General features: G+C 42.1%; 2 protein-coding genes across 18 annotated transcripts in view; both read left to right on the top strand.

Moving 5' to 3' along the window:
- The window catches only part of LOC144256697 (tyrosine-protein phosphatase non-receptor type 4-like), an 851,727-nt gene that overhangs the window by 719,061 nt on the left and 108,441 nt on the right, over positions 1 to 24,225 (top strand). The window lies entirely within an intron of this gene.
- LOC144254632 (cilia- and flagella-associated protein 221-like) overlaps positions 1 to 24,225 on the top strand; it is a 92,938-nt gene that overhangs the window by 62,705 nt on the left and 6,008 nt on the right. For both annotated transcript variants that reach the window (XM_077798033.1, XM_077798031.1), the window contains exons 19-21: positions 8,890 to 9,048; positions 10,584 to 10,675; positions 17,290 to 17,382. In XM_077798033.1, the coding sequence (XP_077654159.1) occupies positions 8,890 to 9,048; positions 10,584 to 10,675; positions 17,290 to 17,382 (344 nt within the window). The remainder of the gene's footprint in view (positions 1 to 8,889; positions 9,049 to 10,583; positions 10,676 to 17,289; positions 17,383 to 24,225) is intronic.

Here is a 24,225-nt window from a genome sequence, read left to right as displayed (position 1 = left end):
GTATAAAAGTACAATGGAATACATTTGAGTAATGGAAAAGAATGAACTCTTCTTGATAATGTAAAAACATATATGATTCTCAAAATGGTCATGCTTGTAAAAGAAGTCAGATAAAAAGAGCACATACTGCATTGTTCCATTTATATTAAAGTCCAGAACATCTAAAGTAATTCATAGAAACAGAGAGCAGATTACTGGCTGCCTGATGATGGATTAGGTGGACAGGTATAAAGGGACAAGATATGGGGATGAAGAGATGACAAAAGGCATGAGATACATCTGGGAGAGTGGAAATGTTTATTATTTGTATGGTGGAATGGGGTTTTGAAGGCGTAATTTAAGTCAAAACACACCAAATTGTATATTGAAATATGTGTGATTTATTATATGGAAATTATACATCAATACAGCAGCAAAAGAAAGTATGAGAACCCCCCCCCCAAAAAAAAAGAAAGAAAAGAGACAAAAAGAGAAAGAAATACTGGTAACAATCAGTAAAGCATTATATAAAGACTTGCGATGCACATAGGCAAGGAGCCTAGAGGAGGCTCTGGTAAAGAGGTATCTAGGAAAGGGAGACTCCACACTCAACTGGTGCAGTTAAGAGAATGGAAACACCCACAGATTTTATAAAGGCATATTATTCAAGAAAAACAAAAGGCAATTATAAACTCCAGGCAGGAAAAAAAAAACAACTAAAAATCCATATGTTTCAACTAGGAAACCAAATTAAAATTTCATGTGATTTTTTAAGAGTTGATGGAAATTTTTAAAATAGAATCTATTTACCCTGGATACTAGAACTCTTCTCCATCAGTGAACCACAGGCCATGATATTGATATTGAACTGTTTTTTGTTTTTGTGGTACTGGAGGTCAAACCCAGGGACATCGCACATGCTAGGAAAAAGCTGTTAACTCTAGCAAGATATTAAACCTTCACACACACACACAAAAAAAAAAATTATAATCTGAGCCTTTACTTGGCCTTGCAGAGAAAAGGTACAGGAAAGCATGGGAATGATAATGTGTTCATTTTTAGTGGAAACACTCACATGAAAATAGGGGTAAATACTGAAGAAATAGAGGTAAACTGGGAGTATAGGTCATTGGAGGAGCACCTGGCTAGCATATGGGAGGCCTTGGGTTTGATTCCCAGCCAGTACTGCAGAAAAAGTACCAAAGCATGTCATGTCAAGTCACAAAGGTAAGTTACTAAAAGAGCAATGTGCTGCTGGGCTGGGGAAGTGGCTCAAGCGGTAGCACACTCGCCAGGCATGCGCAGGGCGCTGGGTTTGATCCTCAGCACCACATAAAAGTAAAATAAAGATGTTGTGTCCACCGAAAACTAAAAAAAAAAAAAAAAAAAAAAAAAAAAATTTCTCTCTCTCTTAAAAAAAAAAAAAGAGCAATGTGCTGTTTAAAATTGGAAAGAAGCTTTTATGAGGCATTCATATACATGCACCAAATCCTTACCTTGTGTAACAGTGATTCAGTAGATATCATCTGAGATTGTTTTTGCTTTTGTTTTTGTTTTTTTATTATTGGTCGTTCAAAACATTACATAGTTCTTAATACATCATATTACACGGTTTGATTCAAGTAGGTTATGAACTCCCACTTTTACCCCGTATACAGATTGCTGTGTCACATCAGTTACCCTTCCATTGATTGACATATTGCCTTTCTAGTGTCTGATGTATTCTGCTGTCTGTCCCATTCTCTACTATCCCCCCTCCCCTAACCCTCCCCTCCCCTCCCCTTTTCTCTCTCTACCCCTTCTACTGTAAATCATTTCTTCCATTTGTATTATCTTGTCTTACCCCTCCTTTCCTCTTATATGTCATTTTGTATAACCCTGAGGATCGCCTTCCATTTCCATGCGATTTCCCTTCTCACTCCCTTTCCCTCCCACCTCTCATCCCTGTTTAATGTAAATCTTCTTCTCAAGCTCTTCGTCCCTACCCTATCCTTGTTTACTCCCCTTATATCAAAGGAGTCATTTGGTATTTGTTTTTTAAAGATTGACTAGCTTCACTTAGCATAATCTGCTCTAATGCCATCCATTTCCCTCCAAATTCTATGATTTTGTCATTTTTTAATGCAGAGTAATACTCCATAGTGTATAAATGCCACATTTTTTTTATCCATTCATCTATTGAAGGGCATCTAGGCTGATTCCACAATCTTGCTATCGTGAATTGAGCTGCTATGAACATCGATGTAGCAGTGTCCCTGTAGCATGCTCTTATTAGGTCTTTAGGGAATAGACTGAGAAGGGTGGGTCAAATGGTGGTTCCATTCCCAGCTTTCCAAGAAATCTCCATACTGCTTTCCAAATTGGCTGCACCAATTTGCAGTCCCACCAGCAATGAACAAGAGTGCCCTTTTCCCCGCATCCTCTCCAGCACTTATTGTTGTTTGACTTCCTAATGGCTGCCATTCTTACTGGAGTGAGATGGTATCTTAGGGTAATTTTGATTTGCATTTCTCTGACTGCTAGCGATGGTGAGCACTTTTTCATGTACTTATTGATTGATTGTATGTCCTCCTCTGAGAAGTGTCTGTTCAGGTCCTTGGCCCATTTATTGATTGGGTTATTAGTTATCTTATTGTCTAATTTTTTGAGTTCTTTGTATATTCTGGTTATTAGGGCTCTATCTGAAGTGTGTGGAGTAAAGATTTGTTCCCAGGATGTAGGCTCCCTGTTTATCTCTCTTATTGTTTCTTTTGCTGAGAAAAAACTTTTTAGTTTGGGTAAGTCCCATTTGTTGATTCTAGTTGTTAACTCTTGCGCTATGGGTGTCCTATTGAGGAATTTGGAGCCTGACCCCACAATATGTAGATCATAACCAACTTTTTCTTCTATCAGATGCCGTGTCTCTGATTTAATATCAAGCTCCTTGATCCATTTTGAGTTAACTTTTGTGCATGGCGAGAGATAGGGATTCAGATTCATTTTGATGCAAATGGATTTCCAGTTTTCCCAGCACCATTTGTTGAAGATGCTATCCTTCCTCCATTGCATGCTTTTAGCCCCTTTATCAAATATAAGATAGTTGTAGTTTTGTGGATTGGTTACTGTGTCCTCTATTCTGTACCATTGGTCCACCCGCCTGTTTTGGTACCAGTACCATGCTGTTTTTGTTACTATTGCTCTGTAGTATAGTTTGAAGTCTGGTATCACTATACCACCTGATTCACACTTCCTGCTTAGCATTGTTTTTGCTATTCTGGGTCTTTTATTATTCCATATGAATTTCATGATTCTTTTATCTATTTCTACAAGATACGCTGTTGGGATTTTGATTGGCATTGCATTGAACTTATAGAGAACTTTTGGTATTATCGCCATTTTGATGATGTTAGTTCTGCCTATCCATGAGCAGGGTATATTTTTCCATCTTCTAAGGTCTTCTATATCTTTCTTTAGGGTTCTGTAATTTTCATTGTATAAATCTTTCACCTCTTTTGTTAGGTTGATTCCCGAGTATTTTATTTTTGGGGGGGATATTGTGAATGGAGTAGTTGTCCTCATTTCCGTTTCAGAGGATTTGTCGCTGATATACAGGAATGCCTTTGATTTATGCGTGTTGATCTTATATCCTGCCACTTTGCTGAATTCATTTATTAGCTCTAATAGCTTCTTTGTAGACCCTTTTGGGTCTGCTAGGTATAGAATCATATCTTCTGCAAATAGTGATAATTTAAGTTCTTCTTTTCCTATTTTTATGCCTTTAATTTCTTTCGTCTGCCTAATTGCTCTGGCCAGTGTTTCGAGGACTATGTTGAACAGAAGTGGTGAGAGAGGGCATCCCTGTCTTGTACCCGATCTTAGAGGGAATGCCTTCAATTTTTCTCCATTCAGAATGATGCTGGCCTGTGGCTTATCATAGATTGCTTTTACAATGTTGAGGTATGATCCTGTTATCCCTAATTTTTCTAGAGTTTTGAACATAAAGGGATGCTGTACTTTGTCGAATGCTTTTTCTGCATCTATTGAGATGATCATATGGTTCTTATTTTTAAGTCTATTAATGTGGTGAATAACATTTATTGATTTCCGTATATTGAACCAGCCTTGCATCCCAGGGATGAATCCTACTTGATCATGGTGTATAATTTTTTTGATATGTATTTGAATCCGATTCGCCAGAATTTTATTGAGGATTTTTGCGTCAAGGTTCATTAGAGATATTGGTCTGTAGTTTTCTTTCTTTGAAGTGTCTTTGTCTGGTTTCGGAATCAGGGTGATGTTGGCCTCGTAGAATGAATTTGGAAGTTCTCCCTCTTTTTCTATTTCCTGAAATAGCTTGAAAAGTATTGGTGTTAGTTCCTCTTTAAAGGTTTTGTAAAACTCTGCTGTATACCCATCCGGTCCTGGGCTTTTCTTAGTTGGTAATCTTTTGATGGTTTCTTCTATTTCCTCTATTGTTATTGGTCTGTTTAGGTTGTCTATATCCTCCTGACTCAATCTGGGCAGATCATAAGACTTAAGGAATTTATCTATGCCTTCACTATCTTCTATTTTGTTGGAGTATAAGGATTCAAAATAATTTCTGATTATCTTCTGTATTTCTGAAGTGTCTGTTGTGATATTGCCTTTTTCATCCCGTAGGCTAGTAATTTGGGTTCTCTCTCTTCTTCTCTTTGTTAGCATGGCTAAGGGTCTGTCAATTTTATTTATTTTTTCAAAGAACCAACTCTTAGTTTTGTCAATTTTTTCAATTGTTTCTTTTGTTTCAATTTCATTAATTTCCGCTCTGATTTTAATTATTTCTTGCCTTCTACTTCTTTTGCTGTTGTTTTGCTCTTCTTTTTCTAGGATTTTGAGATGAAGTATGAGATCATTTATTTGTTGTTTTTTTCTTTTTTTGAGGAATGAACTCCAAGCAATGAATTTTCCTCTTAGAACTGCTTTCAATGTGTCCCATAGATTCCAATATGTTGTGTCTGTGTTTTCATTTAACTCTAGGAAGTTTTTAATTTCCTCCTTGATGTCTTCTAAAACCCATTGATCATTCAGCAACCTATTGTTCATTCTCCAAGTGATGCTTGATTTTTCCTTCCTTCTATTATCATTGATTATCAGTTTCATTCCATTGTGATCAGATAAGATGCATGGTATTATCTCTACCCCTTTATATTGTCTAAGAGTTGCCCTGTGACATAATATATGGTCTATCTTTGAGAAGGTTCCATGTGCTGCTGAGAAAAAAGTGTAACTACTTGATGTTGGGTGGTATAGTCTATATATGTCAATTAAGTCTAGGTTGTTAATTGTGTTATTGAGTTCTATAGTTTCCTTATTTAACTTTTGTTTGGAAGATCTGTCCAGTGGTGAGAGAGGTGTGTTGAAGTCTCCCATGATTATTGTATGGTGGTCTATTAGACTCTTGAACTTGAGAAGAGTTTGCTTGATGAACACAGCTGCACCATTATTTGGGGCATATATATTTATGATTGTTATGTCTTGTTGGTGTATGGTTCCCTTGAGCAGTATGAAGTGTCCTTCTTTATCCCTTTTGATTAACTTTGGCTTGAAATCTATTTTATTAGATATGAGTATGGCCACTCCTGCTTGTTTCTGCAGTCCATATGAGTGGTATGATTTTTCCCAACCTTTCACCTTCAGTCTATGAATATCTTTTCCTATCAGATGCGTCTCCTGTAGGCAGCAAATTGTTGGGTCTTGTTTTGTGATCCATTCTACTAGCCTGTGTCTCTTGATTGGTGAGTTTAAGCCATTAACATTTAGGGTTATTATTGAGATATGGTTTGTTCTTCTAGCCATATTCGTTTATTGATGTTACTAAACCTGATTTGTTATCCTCTTTGACTACTTTCCCCCCTTTACTGTCCTACCTCCCATTGTTGGTTTTCAATGTTATTTTCCATTTCCTCTTCCTGTAATGTTTTGCCAAGGATTTTTTGAAGAGATGGTTTTCTAGCTGCGAATTCTTTTAACTTTTGTTTATCGTGGAAGGTTTTAATTTCATCTTCTATCCTGAAGCTTAATTTCGCCAGATACACGATTCTTGGTTGGAACCCATTTTCTTTCAGTGTTTGAAATATGTTATTCCAGGATCTTCTAGCTTTCAGAGTCTGTGTTGAGAGATCAGCTGTTATCCTGATTGGTTTACCCCTAAATGTAATCTGCTTTCTTTCTCTTGCAGCTTTTAAAATTCTCTCCTTATTCTGTATGTTGGACATCTTCATTATAATGTGTCTAGGTGTGGATCTCTTATAATTTTGCACATTTGGCGTCCTGTAGGCTTCTAGGATTTGGGATTCTGTCTCATTCTTCAAGTCTGGGAAGTTTTCTCGTATTATTTCACTGAATAGACTGTTTATTCCTTTGGTATGGAGCTCTGTGCCTTCCTGTATCCCAATGACTCTTAAATTTGGTCTTTTGATATTGTCCCGTAATTCTTGGATGTTCTGCTCATGGTTTCTTAGCAGACTTGCTGAGCTGTCTATGTTCTTTTCCAGTTGAAATACTTTGTCTTCATTGTCTGATGTTCTCTCTTCTAAGTGATCTACTCTGCTGGTAGTATTCTCAATAGAGTTTTTAAGTTGGTTTATTGTTTCCTGCATTTCTAGGATTTCTATTTGTTTGTTTTTTATTACCTCTATCTCCCTGTGAAATTGATCTTTTACTTCCTGGATTTGTTTGTCAATGTGATCTTTCATTGTCTGATTTTGCTGTCTCATGTCTTCCTTGAGACTCCAGATCATCTGAAGCATATATATCCTGAACTCTTTATCTGACATTCCATCTGTTGCAGCTATTACCTCTTCTAAAGTTGAGTTGACCTGCATTGTTTGTGGTCCTTTCTTTCCTTGTCTTTTCATACTGCTTGCGTTTCTTTCTGCTTGGTGCACATCTGAATCTGTTAATCAAGAAATGGAAAAATAATAGGCTGTGGTTGTAGCTCAGTGGTAGAGCGTTTGCCTAGTATGCGTGAGGCACCGGGTTCCATCCTCAGCACCACATAAAATAAATAAAGGCATTGTGTCCATATACAACTAAGAAAATTTTTTTTAAAAGAAATGGAAGAATAAGTATAATGTTTAGAGTGAAGGTCATGACCATGAGAGGCACAAAACCCAGAAATAAAGAAGTAGCCTCTGGGGTGGGGGCTTAAGGACAGGAAGGGACCACAGGAATCCACAGCTTATGGTTGCTAATCCTTGCAGCCTGGTGAGATGCTACCATATGCACACATAACCTTGAGGACAATTAAAATCATCATGGGATGACCGCTCAGATCACTTAACTCCAGTAACCAAGGCCATCCAGGGGAATCTGAAATTTGACGACTCTTGCAGACAGTGCTGTTGCCATTTGCAAAAAGATCACATTCATCACACTTGGCCCAAGACAGACTAAGAGTTCTGGCCACGAACAGCTTCTCATGCCCTCCATTGACCACAGCAGAGACACCCCTGAAGGCCCAGAGGTAATTTCCCCTCTGGTGTTGTGCCCCTTTGCCTCAACTGCAAGTGCTCACAGAGGCGTGTGCTTATTTCTACATTATGTGGGCATTGCAGGCACCCTCTGTGGGCTTCCCCACCTCCCGCCTCCCCAACCTTTGCAACCAGACATTTAGCAGAGAGCCCTCTCTGCATCTTGCCCCCAGGCTGCAGGTGAGCCTCTCTGCATCCACAGCCCACAATTTTTGCAGTGTTGTTCCCTCACCAGCACACTACATCTGGCCTTCCCCTGCCTTGCATCTGGGAATCAGAGTGCCTCCCAGTCTAGCTACATGCCATTTAAGTCGTGGAGGGACATCTGTTTCTTGACACTGAGATCAAATTTCCATAAGTCAAGTGGAATCATGGGTTTGGTTTGGTGTTTTGTTTTGTTTTGGGGGGGTGGTATTTCTTGTTTGTTTGTTTTGTGATGGAACCCAGGGCCTCACACACACTGGGCAAGTGCTCTACCACTGACCTCCCCGCTCTGCCCTGTATTTTTTTCATTGTTAAAAAATATCATACTAATAAAATGAACAAAATCTCAGTGGTTCTTAAACATCTGAGATGAAGCAACTGTGAGGGGGAAGCTGTGTTGTTGTTTGGAGCAAGGACAGGGGATCTACTGCTCAAGCTCTGGAAAGAATATTGAAAGGCTCTGTATTTTAGTATTTTCATAGAATTGCTCTGTGCATCCATTAGGTCTGCTTTAAAAAAAAAAGTAGCAAAACAAAACACGAGGGCTGGGGTTGTGGCTCAGTGGTAGAGTGTGTGCCTCGCACGTGTGAGGCATTGGGTTCAATTCGATCCTCAGCACCACATTAAAAAAAAAACTAACTAAAGTTATTTAAAAAAAAAAAAAAAACAAGATCTCCCATAAAACCAGATACTGTATCCCAATGATTCAGCCTTCCTGAATCAAAAATACTACCAAAAACAATGATAATATTGACATTTCCTGGTCGATCAAATGTCACCCTCTTCTTTGTCTTCTCTTTAAAGTTATTTCTAAGAGGCTATTTTTGTTTTCAGAACAAGAAGCTTTTTTTTTTTTTACTTTTTAAAACCACTTTGCTTATTTAATAATTCCCCCTAATTCATCATAGTTAGAAACAAATACTTTAAGCCATTTTAAGCTGTGATTTCAATTAGACTTGTTTCCATGTGAGGTTGGTAAGTCCCAGTGGTATGCAGTGAAGCTCTTAAACCAGAGAAGTGGCGTTTATGGATGGTGTGATATTTTAAAATGCCGCCAACTTGAAGGCACGTGCTCTCCCACTTCTGCTCTCCAGACGAGCCGCCATGGGACCGGGAGTGTTAGTGCTAGCAGGAGCCTCGAAGAGCCTGGGCAGACGCCTGTCCTGTGCCTGGCTTGGGAACAGATAAACAAAAGCTCTTCTCCTCTCTACTGCAGAATCCCAACCCAGGATTATTTGCCGTCAAGCGCCCTCTGACCTATGCAGAGACGCTGATAGATTACCACCTCTGCCCCCACCCCAAGTACATGTTCACCAAGGAGTGCCACAAGGGGTCCAGCATTCCTCTCACCCAAAAGCAGTTTCTCCATCACACGGTAAGGCCATCCCCCAGCCCCCTGGCAGAGCTGGCCTTGGGCTGTGGGGAGGGGCAGGGCACAAGGGTGGAGGGACACCACTGAAATTAGAAAAAATGAGGCTCAGAGCCACAGCTGCAGAGCAAGAATGGTAACCACCGCCCTCATCGGCCAGCCCTAAAGGGACACGGGCGGAGACTCGGCCCCACTCTGGTCCCGTCCAGACTCACTTCTTGGGTTACCTGCTTCCCCCTTTTTTCAACATTCTCACGTTTCCCCCTTAAAGGCCATGCATGTTCACTCACTTGAATTTCAACCTTGTGAAATGGTCACATGGTTGGCATAAGCCCATGGTCTGACCTCTTCTTGCTTTTGCCCCTACAAGTGTAGAAACATCAGGACAGACAAGGCACAGTAAAGAAGGGGCTCCAAAGAGTTCCTTCTACCCCAGTGACCAACCTGACCTGAATATCCAGAGACACTTCTTCAGGATTACTCTCAGGCCCCTCAAACTCAACAAATCTCTAACTTGGGTCATTATCTCTGACTTCCACCCACCATACTCTGAAGTGCCTTAGCCCTCACTTGCATGTGTGGGGTGAGGGAGTAGAGTGGAATAACCAGGGATTGAACCCATGCAGCTTTACCCCTGAGCTACGTCCCAGTCCTTTTTCACTTTTTATTTTGAGACAGGGTCTCACTATAGTGAAGTCTCATTGGCCTCGAAATTCTGATCCACCTGTCTCAGCCTTCCAAGTGGCTGGGATTATAGGAGAACACCACCATGCCCATTTCCCACTTGCCTTTTTGTTCTATGGATGTGCACAGAATTCAGGTGGTCCTTAATCCCTCCCTCTTGCTCATTCCCCTATCCAACCAGCCTGCCTCTTACATAAGAGTTACATAAACTGCCACTCTCCCCCTAGTTTCCCCTATGGCTCACCACTGCTGTGGTCAGGACTCCATAAAAATCTTTTGATACAGATCTGATCATGTCAGTTCCTGCTTGAATGCCAGGGTTCTACTGCCTGTGTGAGCAGTTCCACGCTCATTAGCTAGGCCCACGAGGCCCATGGTGACCACCGGCCTTTCCAGGTGTGCCTTGCCCCCTCCCCATCCCATGTCTTGCACTCAGCTGAGCTGATGGTCTCCTGACAGCATTTGGCGCTTCACCAACACATTTGCACACACAGTTTCCCTGTTTGTCTTACCATCTGGAGAATGACCCATCCTCTTTGAATGGGGCATTAGTATTACATCCATAATCCTCAAAGCCAATCGTAAGGCCACATCTGCCCCCATCACAAGGACATGTTGCTTGTATGGCTAAGGAAGCAGGAGCAGGTGCACTTCTGTGTTGCCCTTTTCGATTTTACAGTCACAAAAGCAATTGTCTTTTTTTGCTTTGGCAAAATTCAATCATATTTAATGAAATGATAAATTTGCAGCTAACATTTTGAGATTGAAAATAGCTGAATGAAATGAAATCCTCCTAGACTCCACCCCACCAACCAGTTCCCTTCCATGCTCTACCCCTGAGCCAACTTTCATTGCAGGACATTATTCCCGGAATCATGCACTGGAAGAGGTTCCAGTCCCTGACACTCTCATCCTTGCCTGAAACCTCTAAGATGGAGACCACCCAGAGGTAAGCCACAGCTCATCTGTCTCCTGGGAAGGTATCTGTCCACAGACCACAGAGGCTGAGACCCCCAGAAGTTAAATACCAACAATAGGTCAAGTCATACTTTTAAAGCACGAGGGAGGGCTTGCTGATCCAAGAGCTATGAACACATGTAACTGATTTTCATATTTTGAAATTATCCGAGACACACTTTTTTAAAAAGTGATGTCCTAGGTGGCCCTTGGCAAGACCAACAATCCAGATAATTCTGCTAAAATACTCGTGGTCAATTTTTAAAGTTTTAACTGGTCAAGATCACCTTCTGTACCCTCCATATCCAATTCTAAAGAATTCACTTCTTGCCCAGCCTGTGCTCATGGGAGTCCCACACTATCCCCAGAGACAGCTCAGCTCCATGCACAGCCTGGCGCTCGGCCACAGTCAGAACTGGTAGGTGAGAATATTGTTGGCTGATGAAAGAAGAAAACCAAGGTAGTCAAATTTCTGCCAGTTTGCTTATTTAATATATCTTCAAAACCCTAAGATATCAAATAGACTGATACCTTTTCTCTAGACTCCATCTGGTCAGCAGCTCACTCCTGAGCCCTTGAACTTGAGTCTTCTGTTCACTGTCCTTCTAAATGTAACTAAATGAGTCATTGGTGAGCAAATGTGCCTAGTGTCCCACAATGATCATCAACTGTCACCTTCTGTTCAAATCTTCTGATCCAGAAAGAGACCCACCCAAGGTGGCAAGAGTATCCAGGAAAGCTAACCCCTGCCACCGACCAAGGTCAACAGAGGCTCTTTATAACCCCCCATCCAGCTCCCACCGGTGTGTCCAGCTCCTCTGACTCAGAAACATGGAGAGCCCCACAGGACCTCTGGGAGCTGGGGGACCTCACATGTCTGCTGGGCACCTTTCTGAGCCTCGTCCTCTTGTCAGAAAGATAAAGAGGAGGCTGAACTTGTGAGGGTCCTTCTCAGGTCCTTCTCAACCTTGGCATCATGTTTTTAGTAGGACTAAGAATGCTCACTGCTATGATTTGAACATGGTTTGTCTCCTCCAAAACTCGTGTTGGAGTTTAATCCCTATTAAGATATTAAGATTAAATACCTTAATCCCTATTAAGGTATTTAATCCCTATTGAGGTATTAAGAAGCTAGAAACCTCCCCCTAGAGATGGAGCCTTTGGAAAGCAATTAAGATTAGATAAGGGGCAGGGGAGGTGGCACACGCCTATAATCCCAGCAGCTCAGGAGGCTGAAGCAGGAGGATGGTGAGTTCAAAGCCAGCCTCAGCAAAAGTGAGGCACTAAGCAACTCTGTAAGACCCTGTCTCTAAATAAAATACAAAATAGGGCTGGGGATGTGGCTCAGTGGTCAAGTGCCCCTGAGTTCAGTCTCCAGTATCCTGCCCCCCAAAAAAGATTAGGTAAGGGGTAAGCCTTCATGATTGAATTCTGAGGAGTTTATAAAAAGAGGGACAGAGGTCAGAGGACACATGCCTGCACTCCCTGTCTCACCATGTGATGCCTGGCCCATCCCTGGACTCTGCCAGCAAGAAGACCACTACCAGATGCAGCCCCTCGACCTTGGACCAGAACTCTGAGCCAAATAATCCTTTTTTCTTCATGACTTATCCAGTCTGTGGTATTTTGTTGTTAGCAACAGAAAATGGACAAGTGCTCACCCAAAAAGCAGCTACCCAAGTCCACTGTCCATCCACCTACCCCTTCCAGGGATTGGAGAAGATTGTTGGAATCGTTGTACCCCTAGGACTTAATTTGACCTCTTCCTTCCTTGCCAGCAGCAGAGTCTTCCTGAGTTACAGATGATGCAGCTGAACTTCCAGGGGCTTCTCCATATGCTGTGCTTTGGATTATTCCTCTGGGGCTTCTCCTCTGCCTTATTTCACAAGATAAACAAAAAGCCTGGGGCATGGGATTCAGGATAGGAGCCCAAACATGCCGCTTCCTTTCCTGTCACACCTCATTCAACCTGTTGCCATCTCAAAGTGAATCCAGCATCTTTCTTGTTTATTTTAACATACTTTTAAAAATCTAGATCTTCCAGAATCAGGGGAAACGGTGTAGAAAGAAGGAAAGCCTTGGTGTCAGAGAGACCAGCCTCTATTACTTGCGGGCCATGTCACTAGCTCTCTGTAGCTGGGTGAGTCACCTCTTCACTGACGTCCTTTATTTCCTCACCTGTGAGGCAGGGGCAAGTGAGGAAATTAAAGGCTGGTCTTGTCCTCACAGAGCTGTTTCAAAGATTGAAATAAAATGATCTTGATGATCCTATGAAGCCATCCAGCATGCTGCCCAGGGCACTTTGGTCAACATTCTCTCTTCTACCTTCCAAATTGTCCAATCACTCCGTGGCCACCAGATGGTGCCATCATCACCTCAGCACACACATTTTGCTGGGGGACCAGGACGCATTAAAATGATCCACATTGTGGGGCATGATGGCACAAGTCTGTCCTCCCAGTAATTTGAGATGTTGAGGTAGAAGGATCTCAAGTCCAAGACCAGCCTCAGCAACTTATTGAGGCCATAAGCAACTTAGTGAGACCCTGTCTCAAAATAAAAAATAAAAAGGGCTGGTGCCCCTGGGTTCAATCCCTAGTACTGAAAAATCATAGATGAATAAATAGACCCTTGTAGGAGGGAGGGGTGGGTGTAAGTCAGGGGTAGAGCACTTGGCTAGCATGCTAAGGCCCTGGGTTCAATCTGCAGCACTAAATAAAGAAATAAATAAGATTAACCCGTGTAATCAGTAAGGCAAACAGAGCTCTATCAGGGATTCTGTCATGAGACTGAATAAGCAAAATGAGGAGTGATGGGAAGGGGACTGCCTGACTCCCACCCACGCTCACACACATGTGTCCCGAGAATTAAGAGAAAACATCCTTCTTATTATTTATTTTTAAATTATTATTTCCAAAGCAGTGTCCTTGGAAAAAATCCTGAGGCTGTCAGTGTGCAGTGGCCGTGGACTTGAGCAACCATGAATTAAACATGAATTCTACATGAATCAAAGAAAACTCTCCACCATGACTTGTTACTTCCAGCTTCTGTGCCCAAATGCTCTGTTGGGCCAGTTTGTTTTAAAATAAGCTGCAACTGAGTAACAGTTCAAAATCAAGAGCAGATTCTATATTTCCATATCATGGATTCCCACTGGATTTATTTCTAAATGTAGTTACAAAACACTAATAGTAATTCCTTTTATTTTTTTTTAAGTTCTGTTTTAATCCATTCAGGTTGCTATAACAAAATACCATAGGCTGGGTAGGTTGTAAACAATAGAAATTTATTTCTCACAGTTCTGGAGGCTGGAAAGTCGAGGATCTGGCATGGCAGACATGGTGTCTGGTGAGGGCTTGTTTCCCCATTTGTAGTTGGTGCTTTCTCGCTGTGTGCTCACGGGAACAGAGGAGCAGGGCAGCCCTCCGGGACTTCTCTTCCAAGGGCACTAATCCCATTTATGAGGGGTGCACTCTCACGACCTGACCACCTCCCAGAGTCTCATCTCAAAATACCGTCGCATGAGGAGTTAGGTTTCAGCAGATGATTTTGGGGAGGACACAAACATTCACTCTACACTCCATAGACATCCAGTTAATGAGTTTTCAACTTTTTGGACATTTTCCTTGAATAAATTACCTTCTAGTAATATGAGGCTTCCCTTGTATCTTTTGACTCTGAGATTTAACTGCGTCTTGTTAAACCAGGTAATACAGTTGCTTAACATTTATTTATTCCAAGTCATTTTTGTATCCATATAAATCAGAGCAGCTCATTGATTTCTGTACTTTTTAGTAAATTCAGAGAGAATTTGTCAAGTCTCCGTGGACTTCCTCAAACTCTGAGAAGTAAGCAGTAATCAAAGAATTTTTCTCATCCAGAAGGTCCCAGACTTTCAGATTTTATAGAGCAGTGAAATGTTCAGAAAAATTGGGGGAACTGAGTTAGCATTATCAGAGATTTACTTTGTCAAGTAAGGACACTAAAGCAGAACAATGTAAAACAAATGAGAAGCACTGAACCATTTCAAATTCAGAATAGGGCAGGGGATGTGCCTCAGTGGGCGAGTGCCCCTGAGCTCAATCCCTGGAAGTCCCCCCCCCCAAAAAAAAGAACATAATGATTGGAGAATTCACAAATTGGACTCATTTTGTTTCATGAAAATCTCTTGGTTGTTGTCATTACATTGCCCCAAACCAATCTGGTCTCTGAGAAGTGGTCCAGCTCCCTCTTTTCAGTCCCTCTTCTCAGCAGGACTCCCCTCTGACTACACATGTGTTTAAAAGTTTTGATGGAATTTTCATTGAGGACCTGGATTCTTTGTCATGAAGTCAGTAAACAGGGTTCATCTCAGGTGGTGGGGCCCAGGGTCTTTTTAGAGGGGAATGAATTTAAAGACAAAAATCTGAGTGATAGTTATGCACATTGCTACTAGAATATGCTTGTATCTTGGCCTCGTGTGCAAAGCCAGAGGAGAGGTATACAGACGCATACTTTACATACACACAAGGACACACACCTACATACAAATACACATACATACACACATTTTAGAAATCATGAATGCACACCAAACCCTACAATTCCAGTCAATATCCAAGCATTATTGCTTGCTTTCCATTTTCTTTCACTGTGAAAACCCTGCCCTAGCACATTTACTTACTCAACTTCATAATATATCCAATTTTCAGAACTGACTCCTCCATGAACACTTTCAAAAACAAGCATAATAAATAGAGCACAGATTTATTGGCAGTTCTTCCCCTACCCTATCCCACCCAGGACTGGGGGTATGTGGGTGTGGTCGCACACTAGAGAAGTCACCTCTTCTTTCTATACTATATCAGTCCTTTCTTTCTCTTTTCCCTCCCTTCCCCACTCTCTGCTCCCTCCCTCTCTCTCTTCCTCTCTCTCACCCTTTTCTTTTTCTTTCTTTCCCTCTGTTGTGATCATGAATTACTTGTTTCAGTTTGCTTTCAGTTTTTTAAAATTTCCTTTCTCGTTGACTTGATTTTATGTTTTCAATAAGTAGAACATCACCGTGTCTTCCAAACTCAAAACTGCACACAAAGGCATCCCGGGAAGCGTCCCTTCCTCCCTCCTCCCTCCAGCCCATCCCTGCCCAGGGGAGGGAACCCACTTGGTCTTCTGCCTCCCCTTTCCTGTTTCTCCCTGTGGTGTTAAGCCTTCCAAGTGTATGTATTTTTCTTATTTTCTCTTCTCATGTGAACCGTGGCCCTCTAGTTAGGCTCTTCTGCATTCGCTGCTTTCTTCACTCCTAGAAACCACAGCATATCAGTTCACAGATACCTTTCCCACCTTCCCTCTATAAAAACCACAGCACCATAATGTTTTTCAGCCATTCTCCTTACTTGACAGTCAGGTGCATTTTTTTTGGGGGGGGGGTTTATGTGATTTATTTAATGTATATTAAGAAACACTTCTAGATAGTTTTTTAATACTCTAGTTGGACACAGTATCTTTATTTTATTTATTTATTTTTACGTGGCCCACATCCTCGCATGTACTAGGCAAGTGCTCTACCACTGAGCCACAACCCCAGCCCATAAATAACCTTTTTTTTTTTTTTTTTTTTTGGTGCTGAGGATCGAACCCAGGGCCTTGCGCATACAAGGCAAGCACTCTACCAGCTGAGCTCTATCCCCAGCCAGTACATTTTTACACAGGGGCAAAACAAGGGTGAGAGTCTGCTCCCAAAGGCATGTGCATTCACAAAGGAGCCTCAGATTCACCCTGCTCCTGCTCCTCTGCCTTATCTTCAGCCCGCAGCTCTTCCCAGTCTGGGAGGAGGTTCCTTTCTTTCCACGTGTGTTCACGTACCACTCTTTGCTCTTTTTCATGACACAGAACTCTTTCAGGCTTCTGGAAATTTCTCCCACCTAAATTGTTGAAAACTTGTATCCACTCCTGTCCTTCCCCTGTTCTCTTTGCTGTTGTGTGATCCGTTTTTATTCCTTCAACATTATTTAAAAGGTTTTTAAGGAAGAAGTTGAGACCCCCCAAAAAGCGAGTACTCATTCCACCATCTTGAATCAGAAATCTGCTGCCAACATTTAAACAACGACATATTTTCCCTCCCTATCTCAATTATTTTAATGTCCTCAATACTCAGGAAATTTTATAGAAACCTCTATAGTTATAATGCCAAACAGTACGTCATGGGGTGGTAAGGAAGGTTTGAACTTGGACAGAATGACCAAGGAAGGCTATGAAGGTGGGCAAAGTGGCAAGAACAAAAAGTAGGTCCTCTAACTCCCTTCCCTGCCCCACCCAGGAAATTCTCTCAATGAGCCTTGCACATGCCAGGCAGGCGCTCCACCACTGAGCCCTCCCCAGCCCCTCTGTGAGCCTGACCTCACACTCCAGGAGACACCTGAAGGCAGCCTTCTCCAGGGTGTGACCAGGGCCTCTCAGCAGCCTCTGCCTTTTCCAGAAACATTGGGGGGTGTTCTAGAGGGAGGGAGAGCAGAGGAGCAGAGGACTCACCAGGGGTAAAGTTGAGACGCTGTAGGAAATCACATAAAGACCCCCAAACCGCTAATGTGATCATTTATCCTGGGCTGCGTGTGTGTTTTTCTTCTACAGCTATGACTCCTACAATCCGGTTATACTTCCTATCAACACTCCTGCTCCTCTTGAGGACTTACCGGAAGAAGATAGACTGGAAACTATTGAACGGTACTGATTTTTCTTTTTCTTTTTTTCTTTTTCTATTTTTCTGCATTTAATCTCTAATGTGATCTGTTTTCCAAAAAATATGCAAGGTGCTGTGAGGGATTTCAGAAGAGCACACAGCCCCTGAGCTTGCAACTCAAACGAGCAGATAAGGCCAATGTCCAGCCATACCACCATCTAAATGAGATCCCAACTTGCGCTGGAGGATAGACAAGGTGTAAAACATGTTGGTAGCTGGCTGCTCCATCTGGGAGCTCCGGGAAGGGAGAGCAGAGATGGTGCTGATGGGCTGGGGAGGCTGCCGTGGTCCTGTGGACTCGGTTACTACGTGAAATACGGGTAGGATTTGGAGAGGCATGAAGAATAAGCCCAGAAGCAAGATGCTTACACTTGATTTTACTGATCAGCAGCCAGCAGCCAGTGAAAATATGCCCTTGAGTCTCCTGATAACAGACCCAAGAATGGCAAATCTGAGCCAAGCAGAGCACGTGTGCTTGTCTCAGAGCAGCTGCTCATCATGAACACCTCAGAGCACCCATGTCCCCAGCTGAACGGCTTGCCAGTGCCCCATTTGCAGATGCCTCTAGATTGCAGTCATTGCTTTCTCCTTTTTAAAATATGCTTAGCTCTTGATACATCGCTACATAACTTCAGGGAGAAAATGAGAAATTTCATGTTTTAGCAAGTACTTTCTACCAGGCAGGGATAAAATTCATTTAAGTTTTCTAGTTTAATTAACCAACAAAGCATAAAGTTTTAGCCATACTCATCTATATTAGTTCATTTTCTGTTACTATAACAAAATACCCATGGCAAGTTAACTTTATAAAGAAAAGAGGTTTTATTTAATTTCCAATTCTAGGAGTTCAAAGGCAAGGCACCAGCTCTCTCTGGTGAGGACCTCATGGAAGATGGCATCACAGTGGTGGAAATACAGGGGAGAGCATTTCGGGGCTCAGGCTCACTTTCAATAACTCACTTTCATGAGAACTAACTCAAGAGTCCCCGAAGAACTATCTTACTGCCTTCTAAGGGAATACCTCAATAAATTCACAACCTAAAACTGAGACACCTCCTCACATGTCACCACACTGGGGACCAAGCTTCCATCATGAAAGCCATTTGAGTGCAAACCACATCCAAACCTTAGGAACATCTTTATTAAAATTAAATTCTATCACAATCTAGAGCATTTGAGACATTGTATATCATAGCAGTGAAGGTATAGGCTATGGGAGCTGGGGATATAGCTCAGTTGGTAGAGTGCTTGCCTCGCATGCACAAGGCCCTGGGTTCAAACCCCAGCACCACAAAAGGAAAAAAAAAAGAAGAAGAAAGGTGTAGGCTGTGGGCTCTGCCACTGCAGGTGACCTCACCTCAGTGCCTCAATAGCCTTGTCTTTTTTTTTTTTCCTTTTGGTTTTTAATACCCTTGCAGGTGGCAGAAAGGAGCACTTGGATGTGTGGCTGTATCTGTGATGGCAGTATTAGGGTAGGGCGCAAGGAAGACCACTAGCCTTACATGACAAGATCATGACACATTAGGAAGACCCAGGGCCCCAAATCTCCTCCTTTGGTCTCTATTTCCTGACCTTATATTACTGAAGACCCACTCTCTGGCTCTGTCCCTATTAAAGCACAGATACCCCTGGGGGGGGGGGCGGGGAGCCCTGGAGAGTCTCACCTGCACGTCCGCGTAAGTTCCTCAGAGCCTTTTTGAAGTACAGACTTGAGGAACAGGGGCAGGAGAGATGGCGGAACTAGAGAACACCTAGTCCAGGAAGAGACCAAGGAAAACACGGGGTCAAAAGCTGAAGACACACGCTGCCACCTTAGGCATTGTGACAAGGCGTATGGTCCTGCAGGCTCTCATTCAACTAGAGCAAAGCGTCAGCATGAGGAGTCTGGTCCCTGGTCACTGCCCAGGCCTAGTGTCCATCCTGGGCCACATGACGTGCCTGTGTTTGCTGCTCCTGGGTCAGTGACAGGCACATGGGCTCTGCACGCCCCCCAAGGGTCCACTTGTCAAATTCTGGGTCCTACTGGAAGGTGGTAGAGCCTCTGAGAGTTGGGGCTTAGTGGAAAGAAGTTAAGTCACTGGGCATGTGTCCCTGCAGGGGACTTGGGGAGTCTGCTCCCTCCTGTCTCTTTTGCCTCCTGGCTGACATGAAGTGAATAGGCTTCTTCTGCCACACGCTCCCCACCAGGATGTCCTGTGCCACCACAGGCCCCATGGCAGCAGGGCCAAGTGACCCTGGACCAAAACCTCTGAGACTGGGAGCTTCCATAAGCCTCTCTCCTTAGAAGCCGACTCTCTCGGGTGTCTCCATGCAGTGATGGAGGGCTAACACACCGGGATCACTGTGCCTTGAAGTGAGAAAGAGGAAGTGTTCTGAAGTATGACTTCATTCCTTCAATAAGACAGATGTCTTCATTTTTTGTTTGAAATGTATGAATAAATTTGTTCTGGGCCTTATATGAATTGCTCATTTCACAAATGAAATCATTTAACACCTGTCACTTTTCAAAATATTATAGAAAGTCATTTATCAATCCATTTTTTCTGCTTCTTTGGCATCTGCAAAAGTTCTTAGGTCTAGTCCAGTGGGGCAGAACACTTGTACAAATCAGGCAAAGCGGAGGTCTCACTCACAGAGAGGCAGCAAGAATAAACAGAAACTCAGGATTCAGGGTGAGCCAGCTGTGTTAGTTTCTCATCGCCGTGACCTAAAGACCTAACAAGAGCAACTCAGAGGAGGAAAAATTTATTTTGGGCTCACAGTTTCGGAGATTCAGTCTGTGGTTGGACAACGCCATCGCTGTGGGCCAGAGGTGAGAAAGAACATCAAGGAAAATGGCCAGGCAGCCAAGGAGCAGAGAGAGAGAAAGAAAAGGGTCTGGGAAAAAGATAGACCCTTCCAAGACACACACCCCAGTGACCTGCTTCCTCCAACTTGTCCTACCTCCCAGGAGTCCATTCAGCTACCTGTGGGTTAGTTCACTGATGAGATCAGAGCACTCACTTCTGGAAAGCCTCACCTCTGAACCTGACTGCATTGGGGACCATGCTTTCAATGTGAGACTGGGTAGTGGATTCCAGACCCAAACTATAACTTCCACTCCTCAAGGTAGAAAGCTGCCCAGGCTGGAGGTAGCCACATGGACAAATGCCCCCACATTGATACATTGCCGCTGAGGGACCCTGAGAGTGTGATAGGGAATGCTCACTCCACTCTGCTGTTATGCCTGAGTGTCACATGGGTCACTCAAGCATTGCTGAGAATACTGTTCTGAGAGGAACAAGGACACAGCCCAGTTCTGGACATTTCCTCCTGCTCAGGATGTTGCAGCCTCGGTATTTTCTGTCCAAGAATTGCAAGCAGTGGTGTAGACCATAATCCAGAAGTTCAGTCCCAAATGTCATTATCCCAAATGTTGAAATCTCAAACAATCAAAATCCCTAAAGTCAACACTCCTGAAAAAAAAAAAAAAAACGATCCTGAAAGATTAAAATCCCAAATGTTAAAATCCTGAAAGCTGGGGCTGGGGCTGTAGCTCAGCAGCAGAGCGCTTGCCTATCATGTGTGAGACACTGGGTTCCATCCTCAGGACCACATAAAAATAAACAAATAAAATAAAGGCATTCTGTCCATCAACAAATACAAAAAAAAAATTGTTTAAAAAAATTCTGAAAGCTGACATCTCGAAAACCACAATTCCCATGAAAAAGAAGCTATGTAACAAGGACAGAAAGCCAAATTCTGGAGAAGGGATTGGTCATGCAATAAAGCAACGACAAAAACTTGAGTTTAAAAATGCATCATTGGTCTGCATTGATATTCCTTCCACTGGTGAAATTCCAGAAGCTTCTAATAAATTAAAATCACAATTGCCTGGAGAATTCATTGATGTTACTCACTGGTTCAAAAATAATGATGTACATGGTGGGATAAGAAGGCAAGTTAGACAACAGCGCTGCTGTTTGATTGCTGGTATTATTTCCGCTGAATTTGTTGTCTGTACATGAGTGCATGCAGAATGGATTTCCACGTTGCCAAACAATGGGAAGATTTAATAGGGAATGCTCATGTCAGTATGAATTGAATCACAGAAGAATTTCAAAAAGAGTGGCGTGTAGGAAATGAATGTAAACATATTCTCTGAGGAGAGGCATAACCTAAAGAAAAACAAAGCAGCTATTCATTGCGAGGCAAAGCTTCGAAAGCTGGTTAATGATTGTGAAGGTAAGTCAGCTGCCACACACTATCTCTGTGCAACTGCCCATCATCTGGCCCAGTCACACACTTCTTCACATGTCAATGTTCCTTTTTAGTTCTTTTGGGGAGAGGGTTCGTTTCTTTTCTGTTTTAGTTTTTCTCTTTTAACGCCACAATTTTTATTTATTCATTCATTCATTTATGGTTCCAAGGATTGAACCCAGAGCTGCTTAACCACTGAGCCACAATAAAAAGGGCTTTATATTTTTTATTTTGAAATAGGGTCTCGCTAAGTTGCTTAGAGCCTTGCTAAGTTGCTGAGGCTGGTTTTGAACTTGTGATTCTTCTGCCTCAGCTTTCTGAGCCTCTGGGATTACAGGTGTGCTCCACCACACCCAGCTGCTCCCACTATTTTAAATTAAATGTTATTTTTTACATTTCCCTATGCTATGTAGTTCATCTTCACATCATTTCCAATATGGAGGTATAAATTATGCAGAGGCTTTCAGGGTATGATTCATTTCTTTCTTTTTACAAATTTGAGACTTTTTAAAAAATATATATTTATTTTCTAGTTTTAGGTGGACACATATCTTTATTTCACATTTATGTGGTGCTGAGAATTGAACCCAGTGCCTCACACGTGCCAGGCCAGCACTCCACCACTGAGCCACAACCCCAGCCCCACAAATTTGAAATTTTTTGACATGAAAGTACATTATTCATAGTGTCGGCTTCATGTGTATGCATTGTGTACGCACTTCCTCCATAATTGGACAACTGCATTTGTGAAAGATAAAATTTCTTGAGAAGTTGGCTCTTTGGGCAACTGCCTATGCAGAGTGACCCATGATGGTTTTGATCAGTCTTATCCAAAAACTTGGGCATTTCAGATGACTGTAGTCCTAAAATTAGGTTAGCACAATTACCAATCACAGTGATGTGCATTTATACATTCCACCTTTTGACCTAGTTCTTAAAAATACAATTTTTCTACTTCTGGCTCTTAAACCCAAGTAACTGTCATTAGCATGCCTGAGTATTGTATGCTTGCAAAAATATGTTTATCGGGGCTGGGATTGTGGCTCAGCAGTGGAGCGCTCACCTAGCATGGGTGGGACCTGGGTTCAATCCTCAGCACCATATAAAAATAAAGGCATTGTGTTGTATCCATCTACACCTAAAAAAAAAAGTTTAAAAAAAATGTTTATCATTATTTCCCATTTTATACTGTAAAGTGGCCTATGAAGTGTTTTGTCATATTGTATGTTTTTCAAATAATACCGTCTTAGAATGTATATAAGTTTCTTTTAAAGAATATTTAAATTTTTTTACAGAATTTTAAGATCTTGATCTTTGGGATTTTAGACTTTGAGGATTTTGACCTTTAGGAATTCAACATCTGGGATTTTGGCCCAAACCTTGCAAGCAGGACAGGAAAGATCTGGGTCATCCAAGGCTGTGGGGACCTACCCTCCTATAAGTACCCTTTTGATTTTCACTCCTTAGCTTCATTATTCAAAAATGTTTTCAGGGCTGGGGTTTTGGCTCAGTGGTAGAGCGCTTGCCCAGCACGTGCGAGGCACTGGGTTCAATCCTCAGCACCAAATAAATAAACAAAATAAAGTTATTGTGTCAATCTAAAATATCTTTTTAAATGTTTTCAGTCTTTTTTCCATATTGTACTGGTGCATTATAATAATACATAATAATGGAGTTCATCATTATATATTTGTCCATGCCCCCAGTATAACAATATAATGTGGTCAGCATGGATTCCCATTATTCCCCCTTTCTCTCCCACCCGCCTCCCCCTGGTTCTTTCCTCTACTCTACTGCTCTCCCTTCTATTTTCATGAGAAATGGTTTTATTCTTAATAAATTCAAACTCTCATAGTCTAAACTATATTACCCATTATGATGAAGCAAAGAAATCCTGATAACTCAAGGGTTGATGACCATTCATCACTGTCGTGGTTAGACTAGGGTCCCGGCCACTGCCAGCCTCTTCTGTGATCACAGGAAATGGTTTGGTACTTGCTAAGCAATAGTGTCCTTCACACAGTATGTACTCAAAAAATAACTATTTGTGGCATACTGTTTCAGTTCAGTTTTACACATAAATAATCAATTAGTGAAATTCTAAGTAGCCGATATTTCCTGTTCTTCTAAGACCTGCCCACATGCTCCAGGCAGTACTTGAGCATCTAAGCCTGGAATCCTGATCTAAAAAGGAAGGTTGAAGTGGTTTCTAAACAAAGCCCCACATGGGGGCATTCCTAGAGAGCACCACAGCTAAGGTAGGATGATGGTCTGTGCTTGGTTCGGGTTCAGAACAATCCTGACTGTCCAGCCCGCTAGGGGGACATCAGCAGGCTAAAGGAGGGGCAGCCTCTCCTCCATCCAGCTCCGATGTGCACACTATTGTGATTCAGTTTCCTCATCTTTAAGATGGAAATAATAATAGTACTTCATAGGGGGTTATCAGAATTACAGGAGATAATTGATGCTGTTTTGAGGAGAATAGTAATTAAAATAACTAGCATTTACTGAGCACAAAATCTCTAACAGGCAGTGAGTGCTTGGAGAGCAGTCTCATGTAATCCCCACGATGAGGTCTTATTATTATG

This window comes from Urocitellus parryii, chromosome 1 (assembly GCF_045843805.1).
Source record: "Urocitellus parryii isolate mUroPar1 chromosome 1, mUroPar1.hap1, whole genome shotgun sequence".
In the NCBI taxonomy this organism is placed as follows: domain Eukaryota; kingdom Metazoa; phylum Chordata; class Mammalia; order Rodentia; family Sciuridae; genus Urocitellus; species Urocitellus parryii.
The sequence above is the reverse complement of the archived record's forward strand: the minus strand, read 5'-3'. Positions and strand labels throughout refer to the sequence as shown.